Source organism: Orcinus orca, chromosome 2 (genome assembly GCF_937001465.1).
Source record: "Orcinus orca chromosome 2, mOrcOrc1.1, whole genome shotgun sequence".
NCBI lineage: Eukaryota > Metazoa > Chordata > Mammalia > Artiodactyla > Delphinidae > Orcinus > Orcinus orca.
This window is the reverse complement of record NC_064560.1, coordinates 116,630,204-116,647,854: the sequence shown is the minus strand read 5'-3', so window position 1 is coordinate 116,647,854 and position 17,651 is coordinate 116,630,204. Positions and strand designations below refer to the sequence as shown.

The window sequence follows — 17,651 nt, the reverse complement described above, 5'->3', positions numbered from 1 at the left end:
GTTGGGTTTGACACACACAAAAGGGGCCAGTATGGAGGAGGGAGGGGGGAGGACAGACTGAAGATGAAGACAGGGGTCTGCTACTGTAGGACCCGTAGGCCATGTTAAAGAGTTTGGACTGTATTCTAATAAAGGGAGACCACTGGAGGGTTTTAAGCATGTGAGTGATGTAATCTGAACTATGCTTTAGAAAGATCACTCTGGCTGCTGTGTGCAGAGTGGACTTTAGGAGGCAAGAAGACAAAGAAGGATATCAATAAAGAAGCTCTTGTAGTAGTCCAAAGGCCTGGACTAGGGTGAGATTGGAAGAGATGGCTAGAAATGGTCAGATTCTAGGTGTATTCTGGAAGGATAGGTGAGCGAATTTGTTAAAAGACTAGATGCGGTGTGGGGGAGAAAGGGATCCAGGATGAACCCTTAGGTTTAAGTATGAACAAAATGGGGACTTTCTTTTGAATTTATGGATTAAAAACCTTCAGAAGGCAGAAGAAAAGAATGGGCACCTGATTTTGCCCTCACTCCCTAAATTTCCACTATTTTCCTCCTGATTAACATTTTTTACCTTCTAAAAGTTTTTTCTCCCTACAAAATAAGATTGCCTTATATTACCAAGAAATAAACAAAACCAAAAATGTTGATAACTGTAAAGTATGAAGTATTTATTCCTCTTAAGGGAGCCTTTCTGCTCAGCTAGGGACACTAGCTTAGTACAGTTGCCTGGAAGAGATGATATGGCCAGAACTTAAGAAGAAATACCTATAGTACTGATAATTGTGCACAGGGCAGAGATGGACCCATGACTCAGCATGGGTCCACATCCTTATCAAAAATATTTACCGGTCAGTAAGCTAACATTTATATTAATAAAAGAAAAAGTCGGACTTCCCTGGTGGCATAGTGGTTAAGAATCCGCCTGCCAATGCAGGGGACACAGGTTTGATCCCTGGTCTGGGAAGATTCCACATGCCACAGAGCAACTAAGCCCACACACCACAACTACTGAGCCTGTGCTCTAGGGCCCGCGTGCGGCAACTACTGAGCCCACGTGCTGCAACTACTGAAGCCTGCGCACCTAGAGCCCATGGTCCGCAACAAGAGAAGGCACTGCAGTGAGAAGCCTGCGCACGGCAACAAAGAGTAGCCCCTGCTCGCCACAACTAGAGAAAGCCCATGCTCAGTAACGAAGACCCAACACAGCCAAAAAATAAAAGTCAATTATGTAAATCTTGCCCTTAGGTCCTCTTCCTTCTTTCCTTTCCCACACTGTCCAAGAGGAATTAATAAGAAAAAAAAAACAAACTACAATGTAACCATGATCTCATAAGACCTCATTTTCATACACAGTAAAGACGCTGTTACCTTGACTTCCTGCCAGTAGGGCCCCCCACGGGTGAACATGAAGTAACTGTACATCTGATCCTTCCTCTGGATTATATCCGTGTCCTCCCTGATATTCACCATCCAAGGTCGACCATCCCCACGGACACGAAGATACAGAGTGTTGAACTGGGACCAATCATAAAACCTCTTCCTCTCAAAAGGGCCCTAAGGTATAGAAAGGAAAGTTAATTTCACCTCATTTTCCACTATTAGCAAAATGTGAGTCATCACCTTTTACAGCATCAAAAGGATCAACAAGCCATTTTTCTGCTTTTTTCTGCTTCCTACCACGGTAAGGAGGCAGATAAATCTGGTGATTCTTATTTTAGTACAAAATACTGACCTAGTTAAATGTTTCTAAGGTAATGTTCAAGACCTGATTGGCCCAGGACAGTGTTTACATGGGGTAGACACTCACTTGTGTCACTGAACGGAAATGAATTACTGTATGTACTTTCTTTCCCAGGGCCTAGGAAGCAATGGCTTCTGACTGGGCCATTTTATGACAACTGCCCTCCCATAAATCAGAAAACTATGAAAGACCTCAAGTTTTAAAACTGGTATTTTTTTTGACAACACCTACCATCCATTGAAAATATACATTAATCACTCTGCATGCATAATTTAATCCTCATAACAGCCCTGAGATAGGCACTATCATTGTACTCCATTTTATAGATGAAGAAACTGAGCACTCAACCAGTGGTAGGTCCAGTGCTACTTAACTCCAAAATCTATGTTCTTAACAACTACCTAAATTGTCTCTGAAAGTAGAACGTAGTGTTAATTTCCAAAGGTGTTTGTTTACAGCAATCTCAGAGCTAATCGGATTTCAAGAATAACAGTGCTTAGATACGAACTATTACTAGTCATGTAATTTTAGACAAGCTACTAAATCTCCCCAAGCCTGTTTCCTCAGCTGTAAAACTGGGATGGTTATACCTTACAAGATTGATGTGGGGAATAAAAGGGATAATGTATATAAAGTAATTAGCACAAGGACTGGCAGGGTAACTTAATAAATGTTACTGACTACTTTCATTATTCCACAGTACATCATAGAATTGTTTTCTACTGTGGGCTGACCAAATCCATTCTGTGGATTTTCAGGGCCTGAAAAACAAAATCTTGTACACATAGTTTATTACCTCTGAAAGAACATGAACCTTTCTTTTTCATCATTATCTGGAGAGAGGGAGCCTAATACTATTCCTATTTGCCTTTCTCCTTAAAACACCATAACCAAGGGACTTCCCTGGTGGTCCAGTGGCTAAGACTCCGCAATCCCAGTGCAGGGGGCCCAGGTTCGATCCCTGGTCAGGGAACTAGATCCTGCATGCAGCAACTAAGAGTTCTCATACTGCAACTAAAGATCCCACATGCCGCAACAAAGATCCCGCTTGCCGCAACTAAGACCTGGCACAGCATGCATGCATGCATGCATGCATGAATAATATTAAAAAAAAAAAAAGGGCACCACACCAAGCAAACACCCATGGGCTGTGGCCACAGCCGGGCACAGGAACCTGTCCAGAGCAGCCCTGAAACACCTGATCAGCATTGCAAAAAGCAACAGGCTGGTGGCAAGACAAAGGAGCTGACCTAAGTAGCCTTGGAAAATGGTGTTCTGACTGGAAACCAAAAGGCTAAAGACAAAAGAAACTATACATAAACATTGTACTGTAGTTGGTAAAGTTGTTTCTCACAGGGTTATAGGTTAGAAATTCTGAAACTGCTTTATTTATTTATTTAATTTCCGGCTGCATTGGGTCTTCGCCGCTGTGTGCAGGCTTTCTCTAGTTGCGGCGAGCGGGGGCTACTCTTCGTTGCGGTGCACGGGCTTCTCACTGCAGTGGCTTCTCCTGTTGCGGAGCACAGGCTCTAGGCGTGCAGGCTTCAGTAGTTGCGGCACGCAGGCTCAGTAGTTGTGGCTCACAGGCTCTAGAGCGCAGGCTCAGTAGTTGTTGCACACAGGCTTAGTTGCTCTGTGGCATGTGGCATCTTCCTGAACCAGGGCTCGAACCCGTGTCCCCTGCATTGGCAGGCAGATTCTTAACTGCTGTGCCACGAGGGAAGCCCTGAAACTGCTTTACATGTACTCTTGGGTCGAATTAATAAATGTATAGTAAGTGGCGGGAGACAGGCTTCACACCGTTACAGAAGTTATCAATAAACAAGAGGGAGGAAGCTAGAATAAATCATGTGGTACCGGATTAGAGTCAAAGCATCAGTATGAACTCATACTTAGCTTAATATAGATATAGAAATAGTTACAGATGTGTGTTTCCATGAGTTGGTATGCATACATATATTTCCTAGCTGTGTCCACTGAGAGGTCCTAGAAATAGTGTCAATCCAGAAGCAACAAGCATACTCAGCATCCAGATCTTGGTTTCCAACTCCATCTTCCAAAAAAAAAGAACCAGGGCTCCTTTGAGAAATGGCTAATTCTAGGGTTGGAACAGAGGAAATACAAGATGAGCTTACAGCACCTCATAGTGCCAAAAAGTGCTCAAAAACACAAAAGGATGGGGGCATGTCAAAGGGACACGGCCAACCTGAAAGAGCTCCCAGTGACCAAAGCTGGAACAATCTGAGCAACAAAATAAATAACATAGTATTGGATTATAACCTAAAGTGTGAGTCCATACTAAATGACTGAATAAATAAATAAATGTGGGAGAAGAAACAAATCTTCCTTTCTGAAAAATCCCAAATAATTTATGTAAATACTACCCCTTCCAGGAGCTAGAACTTAATCCCACACCCTACCCCATGCCTTGAATGCAGGGTACACTTAGTGACTTGTTTCCAAAGAACAGAATATGGAGGGAAAAAAAAAAAAGTAACTTAACAATGGAGTAATCTGGCAAATACTACCTTGAACAGGTGATCAAGGTTAACACATCAGTGATAAGTCATGCTACTAGCATGTACCCTAATACGATGAGAAGGGTACTTCAACTCTGTGCTGTTCTTCCTAAAAACCCAGAAAACCCAAGTCTAACCAGGAGGAAAAAAAATCAGAAAATCCCAAATTGAGGATCATTCTGCAAAATACCTGACCAGTATTTCTCAAATCCTCATGAAAAATAAGGAAAGACTAAGAAATAAGGAAAGACTAAGTAATAGACTAAGGAGACATGACAACTGGATGTAATGTAATGTATCCTGGCTGGGATACTGAAACAGAATAAAAGATATTATGGAAAAACTGGTGAGATCCAAATAGAGTCTGGAACTAGTTAACAGTAACGCAGCAATGTTGGCTTCTCAGTTGTGGCAAATGTACCAAGTGATGTAAGATGGTAACAACTGGAGAAGCTGGGTGAGGGACACACAGGAACTCTCAGTACCATCTTTGCAATTTTTCTGTAATACCAAAAATATTCTAAAATTTAAAAGTTTACGTTAAAAAAAAAAATGAAAACCCCGGCTGACCCTACTTCCACTCTAAGGAACCCCCAGCCATTAGAGGGTCTACGGCCTATGTTAGAGGAGATGTAAATCTCCCCAGATCATCGTTTAAATATGTAACCTCTCAGGGCTCCTCAAACATAAGCATGCCCCACCCTGGCCCCAAGTGATGCCCAGAAACATGTAACCTCTCTTCAGGAACCACTTCCCCCTTGTGCTTATGAAACTTTACACTTGTGCCCAGCAGTTATTTAATCCCATACACAAGATGAGATGCCAGCTGTTTTCATTTACAGAAAAAAAGCTGTCTGCTATAGTTCATGCTACAATGAAGTTCACCTCAGTTCACTAGAAAACTGCAGCTCCTGGGTCTCACGTACCGTTGGAATCTTGGATATCATTGCACAGTATCCACTTCGGCCACTCTCCCCATCCTGGGGTGCCTCAGAGCTCAGAGTTCCATACAGCAGTGCACTTTGGTTACTCCTGCCCATTTTCAGGAACACTTCACTTCTGCCACCAATCGTCTTATCAGAAGTCACTATCCACTTATCCAAATCTTCTTTGCCGCGGAACTGCCAGACAACCTTGGCTTGTTCCATCAAGACCTCATGCAGAGGGCGGCCTTCAGGCCCTATCCAATGATTCACAATATCATCCTTCAAACGCCTAAAATGGTCCTTTATTTCTTCTTTAATTGCTTTATCAAAACTAACTTCAGGCTTGTCCTCAGGAGAAGTTATATCCAAATCAACTTCTCTCTGGTGATGTCCTTCCAAATTCCCTTCAGTCTTCCTCTGAGAAGAGGCTTTGCCAGGAGCAGCCACTGGTTTCTCAAGACTGCTGGAACAATAATCTGCAAAGCGAGTACTCAAAAATGGACAAGAGGCAACACTTGGCTTCGGGCATTTTCTGAGAATGTAAGTGCCATTCAGCAATTTATGAACCAAAGCCATGATTAAAAGAAAATCAAAATGTAAATTTTTCCCTGGCCTACCAGGGAAAGAAGCTTCAGTAAATAGCCCAATTCCACCTATAATAAAAGAGACAGTGAAGAGTTACCAGTATAGCCAATGAATGCATCATAATTTCAAATTCAACATGGATCATGTACTATGAAATTCATGAACTTATTTTCTAATTCTATGAACACTTACCCAGGGCCTACTATGAGCAGAAGAATGTTTACACTGTACATAATACATCCCACTGCCTTGTGAAAAAATGCCAAGATGAACAGAAACACAGGCCCCTTCATGGAGTTAATGATCAACCCCCAAATAATTCAAGTATGTGCTTCAAAAGGTTGTCAATTTTAAAGCAAATTTTTATGCCAGATTTTTAAAAAAATAATTGGTTCCTAAAATAAAATATTCAACTGTCAGTAATTCACTCCAGGATCTAGGCTAACCAACATTTTAGCACTTCATCTATAAAAAGAAGAGACTACAGTTCACATTGTATATGGAGTCAGAGGCCTGGACTTCACACCTAGAACTGTTTACCCTCAGGTAAAGCAGTTGATCTTTTGAGGCCATTTCCTCGGGGGAATGGATGTGCAAACACCTCCCCTACCTACCTTAAGGGATTCTTCTATAGATCAGATGGAATAATGGCTATAAAAGGTTTCTCTGATCCAGTAAGTCTGACAAGATCCCCAAGATTCTTCATGTCTGAGAAGCTCCTAGTCTAAGGCCCACACTTTGAGTAACAAGGCTCTATCAGCCACTATCTGATCTCCTCAAAGACAGAACCTAAACAATAGTAGCAATAATACCATTACATTTAAATGCCATTCTTAGTATTTTTAAGCCACCCTGACAAATATCTCATTTAATCCACATAAGCCTCCTGTAAGACAAGTCAGGTAGTTATCTCCTTTCACAAGGAACTAGACACCAACAGGTGAAGTAACTTGCCTAAGATTACAATGCTAATCAGTATGGAAGCTAGCACTAGAACCCTGGCCTTAAATCCTTCCATTAGTTACTGCTGCCTCTCCCTATGTTAACCATTAGTAATATAACTTCCATAGCTCTACTGAAATAACAACTTTGCTCTTGCAGCAACTTTCAATGACTGCTGGCAGGAAGTGCTGCAAGAACCAGGAAGGCTAAAGAGTTCCCTCTCCTACTTATTCCAGCTACCCCAAAAATGAAATAAAATACAGAATGCTGACTTCATCATCTTTCTCCTTTGTCTTTCTCTCACCAGAGACCAGGAGAGAGAAAAATCAAAAGCAAAAAATCACCCACTAGTCAGAACACAGTACTGAGTGAGAAACTAGATGGAATGCTGAAAACTTAAAAAAAAAAAAAAAAAGCTTCAAAAATGCCCAAATTCAACAATTCAGCTCAGTCGCCTGAGAGTCTACATCAAAATGGCACCCAGACCACTCTATCTACAACACAGGACCGGTCATCTTTCCAGACTGCCCCTCCTCCCTCACTCCCCACATCAGGTGGCTCACCACCTTCTCTCTCCTAAATCACTGCACTCCAGGCTTGCACCCAGACCTCCACCTTATCCCACCACTCAGCATCTAGAGGGCCTAATACACAAAACTGATTGTTTTCTCTGATTAAAACTCTTCAGAGGGGGTTTCCCTGGTGGCGCAGTGGTTGGAAGTCCGCCTGCCGATGCAGGGGACACGGGTTCGTGCCCCGGTCTGGGAAGATCCCACATGCCGCGGAGTGGCTGGGCCCGTGAGCCATGGCTGCTGAGCCTGTGCTTCCGGAGCCTGTGCTCCGCAACGGGAGAGGCCACAACAGTGAGAGGCCCGCGTACTGCAAAAAAATAAAAAAACTCTTCAGAGGCCCTCATGATCTTCAGAATAAAACTCGACTTTCTCCATGGGGTCTGTAAGACCCCTCCAGATCTGGCCTCTGCTCATTTCTCCAATCTCCCCTCTAATCACATCCTACTCTGCTCTAACCACAGAGAACACCTGTGGTCTAACAAGTGCCACCTAGTACCCCCTTTCTGGGCTTCATGCCTTGGCAGATTGCTGCTCCTAGGCCAAAAATGCCCTCTACCGATTTCTGCTGGCTGATTTATCCTTTGGGACTCAGCTTAGGCATCCATTACCTCCTCCAAGAACCCTTAATTACTCAACTCCACCAAGACCTTTTGATGTGTTGCATCCTGGGCTTACACTTTCCCTGCTACAGTTTATTGACAGTTCCCTTGTCAGTCTCCCCTGCCAGACTGGAAGTGTCTTGAGGGGAGAGACTATCTTCATTGTGGTACTTCCAGCAACCAGGATGGTGCCAGACATGCAGGAGGCCTCTAATATTTGTTGAACAAATAATATCTCCACATTTCTCCACCACTACCACCACTGTCTTGGTTCAGGGTTTTATTGTTTCTTACCAGAACTACTGAAATTCCCCTAACAAAGGGCTTCTCAAATGTTAAAGTGCCTATGAATCATCTGGGAATTTTGTTAAAGTGCAGATTCTGATTTAGTAGGTGTAGGATGGGGCCTGACATTCTTTATTTCTAACGAGCCACCAGGTGTTGCCCTTAAAGTTGGCACTGAGAACACCCTTTAGGATTCAGTAAGGTCCTAACTCAGATCTCCTCCTTCTCTCCCAATCCAACCTTTGCCTGGCAACAAAGGGGATTTTTCTAAATATGATGGCACTCCCCTTATTCAGCAATTCCCTCCAGAAATTCAAACTCCTAAAATGGTACACAAGGCCCTCCAAAATGTGCCCAACTCCCTGGCCTAACTTCTCCTCACTTCCATGGGCAATAAATACCCTCAGCTCTATTAATTATACTAACTATAATCATGTCTGAACACACACACAAAAAAACATTGCTCAAAAACCACAAAAGTGAGGCTTCCCTGGTGGCGCAGTGGTTGAGAGTCCGCCTGCCAATGCAGGGGACACGGGTTCGTGCCCCGGTCCTGGAAGATCCCACATGCCGCGGAGCGGCTGGGCCCGTGAGCCATAGCCACTGAGCCTGCACGTCCAGAGCCTGTGCTCCGCAACGGGAGAGGCCACAACAGTGAGAGGCCCGCGTACCACAAAAAAAAAAAAAAAAAACCACAAAAGTGACCAAACATTCTACTATCCTGGCTAATATGAGTGACTGCCATACACTGACCAGTCATAGCATTAGCCTCACTCTAGATAGATAAGATTCTCTCCTAATTATAGAATTGCCTCCACCTCCTCAATACTTTCCCCTAAATCACCTAACACAAACCTAAGTCCAACAATAAATCCCTTCTAACACCCTCTTACTGAGAAGCCCCATGGTTTCCCATGGCATGTGTTCTTTCTCACTACAAGAGTAATAAGCCTAACTTCAACTACAAGCATGTTCCTAGTGGCCTCTGATTGGAGGGCACTGACATTGCTCTTCCTCCATATTCTTATGAGAACCTATGCATACATCTCACAGCCCTTACAAACTATTAGAATCTTGCTTTTTTTTCTGTCTACCTAACTAGCCTGACTTTAATCCTGGACTATGGCTTAAACATAACTGATACACAATGTTTGCTAAAATAAATGAAAACCATGCAAACAGTATGTTTTCACATGGACTAAAAAATAGAAGGGAACCAGGAAAAATAACAACAGTTGATCTCACGTCCTGGAATCATAGGTAATATCTAAATTTCCCTCACTGACTTCTTTAAATGATTTTACCTCTACATATGCAGGAATTTGGAAAATAAATGATAAGCCTATAAAATGGAATTTGTACAATCATAAACACGATTTTCGTTAACACCATGCTTAGGCTACACTACAGAGTGGCAAATAAGGAGGAATCAAAATGCATATACACTAACATTACAACTATAAAAACGTACGCACAAAAAGATTTGGGGGTAAAAAAGAAGAAAACGGCTTAAAGTCGTGTGTAGGATGATGGGATTATAAGTAATATTATTCACCCTATTTTCCAACCCCTCAGTAGTGCTATCACTTCTCTAATAATATAACTTTAATTATGTTTTGTTTCATACTTTTACCAATAAACACAAAGTCAAAATCATTAACTGGATGATCCCGGGCGGAAGTTGGTGAGTTTTCAGAGCAACGTAACCCACGCAGCTGAGAGCAGTATTAGTGAAGATTGTACATCCAGAGTTTACTATGTGCCAGAAACTGTCCTGGGTGTATTTTCGTTAACTCCTCACAACAACCGTGAGAAAGGGACTATTATTATTCCACTTACTGAGCAAATTAAATTACTCCCGGTCATACAACTAGTAAGTGGCAAAACCAACCCTAGAGCCCCGGTGTTTAGTCAGGGAGCAGTCGGGACCGTGCCACAGCCCCCTCACCCCTCACCTGCTAGGGCCGTGGGGCCCTCACAAGCCCCGGTCGCTCCAACTCCCAACTGGCGTTCACTGGCCTCCCCTGCCGACGCCTCAGAGTGACTTCCGCCCGAGCCCGGCTTTTCCCGACCGTGTTCTCCACGTCTCTGTAGGGCCGTCTGCTTTTCCAGGCCGGCGGGAAACCAGGCCTGATGACACGAGTTCCGGCCGGGTGCAGAGGCCGGGGAAGAGTAATGAGGCTACCGGACCCCGGCGAACTGAGGTTTTTGGTCGACTAGCTTCCCAAAAGTCTCCCCCACCCCCACTCCCCCTATCTCTTCTGCCCTGTGTGAGAAAGTGGGGCGAATATAGAGAAGCTGTTCGCCTCTCCTTCCTGCATCCCGCCTTCAGACTGCAAACTCCATCCCGTATCTTTCAAGTAGGACCCAGATATTGCTAACATCCTTCGCCCCCAAGGAGCCAGGGTCCACTCGTGCTCCATCCCACCATAGCCGCCCAAGAGCTGTACACGGCCTCAGAGGACTGGTTCTGCTGGAATTGCCCCCGCGGAATCTCTGGAGACCCAGCACAAACTTGGACAGCAAACCGTCCTACCCTCCCTTCCCCAATCCAGCCCCGTGGGGTCGCCCACTCCGCAGGGTTTCGATTGTATCTTGAGCACACCTCTGTTTGAGCACTTTCAACATTGTAACTTAATTATTGATTCACTTCTCACTTCCTCCGCCACGCTGTGAGCTTCTTGGGTCCAGAAGGTGCTCTTCTTCCTGTCCCCAGCACCTAGCATAATGCTAGCAGGAATTAAGTGCTCAGCATGAATTTGAATGAATTGTAACCGCTGGCACTTAACACCGTTCTCCAGGGTTCCAAGACCTCACCAAATACAATTGCCTTTTCCACGTTTCCTCCATCACCCTTTTCCACACCATCACCTCTTCCTTCTTTAAATTCTGCTTTGACTTCACTAGACTCTATACTTGCCTGGTTCTCCTACCTCCTTGAACCTTTTCTAGCTGCCTACTTTACTGACTCTTCTTTCTCCTCCCACAACCTTAAATGCGGGTTCTCTCCAAAGCCCAGCAGACTATGGCCTTCCTCTTTTCTAGTTTCAGATATGAGTTATCTGCAGACAATCAGATAATCTCTTCCCCTAAACACCAGTATATATTTCCAATTTCTTGATAGAAGTTTCAGTTGTGGGATATACCACTAGCATCTCAAATGTGATTTGTTTAAAACAGAACGTATCACATTTACCCATATTAACTCCTCTTCTCATCCTCCCTGTTTCTGTAAATGCCTACATCCTTCTAAGCTGAAGATTCTTGGCTATCCTTGGCTTCTCTCCTTGAAACCTCCTCTCACTGACCTTAAATCCTGTTTGTTTGTTCTGTTTTGTTTTGTTGCCGTCTTTGATATTTCACTGCTTCTTTCCAAATCAAGTGAAACCCCAATAGTTATTGACCTATGCAATTTACATTCAATCTGCTTCTGGACACAACAGTTTGTCTATTTTCATTTAAAAATCACCCAGAGATAAACATAAAATTCCTTTGGCCTCCAGATGTGCCACTGCATCAATTCTAAACCCTCCATAATCTCCTAATCCATCTATACTACTCATACTTATCCTCAATTTCTCATCTGTATGGCCAGGACACTCAAGCTCTCTGCACAGACCCTACCACAAGTCCCTGCTTCACTCACATGACTATCCAATCCTCTTAAGTATAGGGTTAATTAGCCCCTGGTAACTGATGAGCCCCACCTGACGTCAACCCCACCCACCCACCCACCCCAACCCTGCCCCAGTCAATGGTAGCCTCCTTCTCCCCGCAACTATCAAAGATTGTTGCTATGTTCTGTCTGCCGCCCTTGGTGGGGTGTCACTCCAGGACCTTTTGCTTCAGACCTCCTATCCAATAATCCCTTGATGTCTCTGTCACTGTTTCCAGGCTCTTTCTTCTCTTTGGAGCTGGGCCTGTGGGGTGCAGCCCAACATCATCCCAGGTGTTACCTGCCTAAACCACACTCATTCCTCCTCATAATGGAGTTAATGTTTTCTCTGCTCAGTATTCCTCTTTTCCGCATCCCACACGTTTGATCTCAAGTGTCTACATGACTTCCCCATCCCCATGCCCTGACTTCAGCTGACTGTTCCAGTGGTAGAAACCTGGTCAGTACTGGGCCAATCGGTTATTACCAGGGACTTTCTGAACTAAAACTGGAAAAAAGAGCTTTTAACCCCTGGTGGTTCCGGTGGAGCTCCTGAGCAGCCTGGGGATATTGTGAAGAAAATTGGTTTATGGAAAGAGAAATAAAATCAAGGTGCTAAGAGAGACAGAAATGGAAGGATAAAAGAAGATCCAGTCAGCATGTATATTGCTAGTTCTAGAGGCCCAGCTGCATGGTTGTTTAGTCTTTTCCTTGACTTCTAAGCACCAATACATTTTTTTACCTAAATTTATCTGAGTTGGGTTTCTATCACTTGCAACCAATAGGTCTTAATTGATACATAGAATCCACCTTTTAAGAACACACCTTAAATTCCATGTTCTCCTTAAAAACTTGCCCTAATGCCTCCATCTCAAAATGATTGCTCTCCTTCTGACACCCTATAATATTTATTCTTTATGCTGTAACACTGGCAATTACTTGTGTTCAAGTGAAAACTAGATTACAAACATGACTAAACTGCTTTTTCATTGTTTTACGTATACAAGACTTTTCAACAGAGAGTGAGACCCTTGAAGGTAGTGATTTTTGTCATATACGTTAAAATATATATGACAGTAACCTGCACAAATTTAGACAGAATGGGCACTGCCTCAAGAGGCCAAACAGAAGACAAATTTCATGAAAACATTTTAGAAGGGCTGTAGTGACACAGTCAAGCAAAGAATATTGTAATAGGGCAAGAGGCAAATATGATTCAGCAATTTCACCTCTTGATGGAGTCCTTTCAGAGTTTGAGGCAAAGGAAATAAATGATTTCAGAAAAAGAGATTACCTGGTGGGAGTTTGAGGTCATCTGTAACCCTACAGATCCAGGGTTAGTTCCCTACTTTGCTAATCCAGGAACTCGATTTTATCTGTTTACTCAGAGGATTACTTTATGACAAGCAACTTCATAGGAGGAGAAATGACAAACCAGAATGTCCATTTATTAATTGACAACAGAAAATGGGTCTGATTTGAGACCCAAGACCACCTACCCAGGACAGTCCCTCCTGGTGGGGAAACCCACCCTCCAGGCCAGACACAGACTAGTGGGTGAGGAGGGTCACATAATTAGAAACAGCTGGCAGTGCTCAAGCAAACTGTCCTTTAAACAACAGGTATTGTCTATTCTTCCTTTGGGGATATTTCTATCTGCTGTTCTGAGACCAGACATTTTATGACGCCACTTTAATCAGTATATAAACACAGACATGTTCTTTTTCCGTGGCTCTTGTCTTAGTTGACTCCAGGTAGGTAAACCCCAATCCATCCCCCACCAGTATATGAGCAGCGACAATCCCTTCAGACTGAGGTGATTTTATCCTCCTTTACAATTACAATCACAATCCAGGTGGCTCTATCACTGTCCCTTCCTGACTTAGATTTGGGAAAGATCCGCTGTGTCTGCCACAGCATTACATATCTCCTCAACCTGAATTGCTTTTGCTTAAACCTAGGAGAAAATTTATTTTTCACTTGCCAGGGTGCAAGATTTGGACAGACTTAATAGCTTCAGTTTCTGATTGACATTTCCTAACTGGTAGTTGTTTTCTGGAGTTGAGCCCTAAGAGGGAAACTACTCATTGCTTCCTGATATTTGTTCTTCCTTTGTTTCATTGTAATAGAATATTTAGCTGGGCCCATAAGTAAAGTTTACATTTCCCATTTGCAGCTACCAATGGAAGTGGGAATGTTATGTGATAGTGGCTAAGAGCTTTCCTTAAAAAAGTTGACAGGTGGGGGCTTCCCTGGTGGCGCAGTGGTTGAGAGTCCGCCTGCTGATACAGGGGATGCGGGTTCGTGGCCCGGTCTGGGAAGATCCCACATGCCACAGAGCGGCTAGGCCCGTGAGCCATGGCCGCTGGGCCTGCGCGTCCAGAGCCTGTGCTCCGCTATGGGAGAGGCCACAACAGTGAGAGGCCCGCGTACTGCAAAAAAAAAAAAAAAAAAGTTGACAGGTGTCCTCTCCATCCTTCCCCTTTGTTTTCATATTACTGCTTAGAACCTGTCATGACAGAACCCCATCCTGGACCAGGAGGATGAGGGCAAGCTCCTGCAGAAGTAGTAGAAAGCTAGAAGGAGCCTGGGACCTTGAGGACTTTGTGAATCAGAGCAGCCAAAGCAGCCCTGGATCGCCTATATCTGGACTCTAACATGAAAAGTAAGCTTTTTTTTTTTTCCTATTAACACTACTAATTAGAGTTTATCATCCACAGGTGACTCTAATCCTAGATAATGTATCCCACTTTGTACCACTATCTGTAAGTGTACAGCTTGACCAATTTTGGGTCATGTTTCTTTTTTAGTAAAAGTAACACATCCAGATAACTAATAAGGACCTACTGTGTAGCACAGGGAACTCTACTCATTACTCTGGAATGGCCTATATAGGAAAAGAATCTTAAAAAGAGTGGATATATGTATCTGTATAAGAGATTCACTTTGCTGTACACTGAAACTAACACAACATTGTAAATCAGTTATACCCCAATAAAGATTTTAAAAAACCCAACACACACACATACCCCCAGGGACTTCCCTGGCCATCCAGTGGTTAGGACTCCACGCTTCTATTGCAGGGGGCACGGGTTCCATCCTTTGTCAGGAAACTAAGATCTCGCACAAGAGTGTGGCCAACAACAAACAACTATGACAACACATCCAGGTAGACCCACCAGGAAAGACAGACAAATAGGCAGGGACTTCCTAAACTCACTGAACTTTCTGTGATGATGGAAATGTCCCCTATCAACGCTGTCCAATATGGTAGACCTCAACCGCATGTGGCTGTTAAACACTTGAAATGAGGAATTGAATTTTTAGTTTTATTTATTTTAATTACGTTTAAATAGCCGCATGTGGCTAGTGGCTGCGATATGGGACAGTGTGGTCCTAGATAATGGTGCAAGAACCCTGAATGACTCCTGAATGGGTCAGCATGTGAAAGCCAGAGATTACTAAACATCATATGGGAAATATGTAACTCAAGTATAAATTTTGTCACAGATTAAACCATCAGAAGAGTCAGGTAATACTGGCTTGGGTGGTTTCAACCAGTAGGGCATTATTCTGCATTTTCTCTCCCCCATCCCCTAAATGTGGGCTTCCTCAAGATTTAGTACTTAAGCTTTTCTTTTTTAAATAAATTTATTTATTTTTGGCTGTGTTGTGTCCTCATTGCTGCGCGCAGGCTTTCTCTAGTTGCGGCGACCGGGGGCTACTCTTCGTTGAGGTGCGCAGGCTTCTCATTGTGGTGGCTTCTCTTGTTGCAGAGCACGGGCTCTAGGCGCACGGGTTTCAGTAGTTGTGGCACGCGGGCTTCAGTAGTTGTGGCACACGGGCTTAGTTGCTCCGTGGCATGTGGGATCCTCCCGGACCAGGGCTCAAAACAATGTCCCCTGCATTGGCAGGCGAGATCTCAACCACTGTGCCACCAGGGAAGCCAAAAAAGCTAGCTATTATTGTTGAACTCTGGGACAGTGCTCAACAAGTCCACAGTCTAGTGCATGGCATGGTGTCAAATAAAAAATGGCAGCACAGAGTGAGAGGAATTATAGTAGAGGGAGTTACTAGGTACAGGGTGGCCCAAAGAAGGGTGTGATGGGCCAGGCACCGAACCTAACACTTTTGAGGCAATTTCTCTTTTAATTCTCACAACATCCTATGAAGTAGGTACTAATATTATGCCTATTTCACAGGCAAGAAAACTGAATCTAACAGATGTTAAATAACTTGCTAGTCACAGGCTTGTCATAGCTGGTGAAGTGGTGGAACTGGGATTCAAACTATGTTTGTTGGTTCTCTCCAGGAACATGCCCATTATCCACTACTCTGTATCATATCTGCTCATCTGAGTCATGGAGTAGTTCCTAGAGGAAACTGAGCTGAGTACTAAAGGATAAAGCACTTAACAGACAGATGAGAAGGGAAAAGGCAATCCAGGTGAGGCAGCATGCATGTCCAAATGCACAGGGTTATGAAAGAGATCATGCATCTGAAAAAAGGAGTTCTGTTTGGCAGAATGCTGACAATTTCCAGGGACTAAATTCACACACAGAGTCAAGCCTAGGGCCAGACATTTACCATATCATGTCTCTTACATCTTACCACAATCTTACAAGACAAATGTTATTCCCCTCTGATACCTCTTAAGAGAATGAAGCTCAGAGAGGTTAGGTGACTTGAACAAGTTCACAGAAGCGGGGAAGTGGTAGAACTGGCCTCTGAATGTAGGTCCTATATCTCTATGCACTCCTTTGGATCATAGGGTATAGTGAGGGCAGAGGGAAAAGGAAGCAATAGAGCAGTTTCTCAATTATATTTTTACTGTGACCCACAGTAAGAAATGTAATTTATTATGACCCAATACATACATACATATTAAAATTGGTGGAATTTTCCAGGGCCCACAAACATCCAGTTCTTCTATCCCTCTGGGCATATTGGAGGATTATATTTCTCTGCCTCCTGGCAATTAGGCAGTCATATGACTACTTCTGGCTAGTGAATTATGAGCAGAAGTGACACTTACCAATTTCTGGCCAAAACATTTCATTTCAGGTTCAAGACCATCCAATGTTCTCTTCCCCACCACAGTGATTGTGAAAGCATGTACTGAGCTGGATGTACCACAGAATTGAAACACCCTGCATTGCTCTTTTTTTGTTTTGTTTTTTTGACTGCACCGCGCAGCATGTGGGATCTTAGTTCCCCAACGAGGGATCGAACCTGTGACCCCTGCAGTGGAAGCACGGAGTCCTAACCACTGGACCGCCAGGGAATTCCCCACCCTTAATTGCTAATCCAACAAGAAGAGGACAGCTGCCCTAGAGCATTTCTGAGATTCACAGTAGACTTTGCATGAGTGAAAAATAAGCTTTGCTGTGTTAAGCCACAGAGATTTGGGTGTTATTTGTTACTGCAGCAAAAGCTATCCTATCCTCACTTATGTAATATATAAACAAAACATAATACTTGAATAATTTAAGTAATACACTCTCATAGTTTCAATTCTATATATTACACTTTTTTAAATGTTACATGTGACCCACTAAATTGATTTCATGACTTGCAAACAGGTCATCACTCATAGTATGAAAAACATTTTTGAAGAGTGGTCTGGGCCAGACAGCATCACAAATCATATTTCACACCAAGCCCAAGAGTTTGAACTCTATCCTGTAGACAAAGGGGTGCTCATTGAAAGGAGAAATACAAATAAGATATGACTTTTAAAAATGTTCTCTAAGAACAAGTCATAATGGCTTTAAGAGATGGATGATGGTGTAGAGGCTGAGGAAAAAGGTAAGGAGACTAACGTAACGTAAGTCAG

At 43.4% G+C, this 17,651-nt stretch overlaps 1 protein-coding gene across 10 annotated transcripts in view; it reads right to left on the bottom strand.

The window, feature by feature from the left end:
- The window catches only part of NDUFAF1 (NADH:ubiquinone oxidoreductase complex assembly factor 1), a 36,988-nt gene extending 31,158 nt beyond the window's left edge, over positions 1-5,830 (bottom strand). For 5 of the 10 annotated variants that reach the window (XM_049706678.1, XM_049706679.1, XM_049706681.1 and 2 more), the window contains exons 1-2: positions 5,178-5,786; positions 1,352-1,545 (exon numbers count right to left, since the gene is read on the bottom strand). In XM_049706678.1, the coding sequence (XP_049562635.1) occupies positions 1,352-1,545; positions 5,178-5,753 (770 nt within the window). In that variant the 5' untranslated portion in view covers positions 5,754-5,786. Of the gene's footprint in view, positions 1-1,351; positions 1,546-5,177 lie in introns of all 10 variants that reach the window. The other 5 variants (XM_033435762.2, XM_049706677.1, XM_049706682.1 and 2 more) reach the window with 2 other exon arrangements.
- Between the last annotated feature and the right edge of the window lie 11,821 nt (positions 5,831-17,651).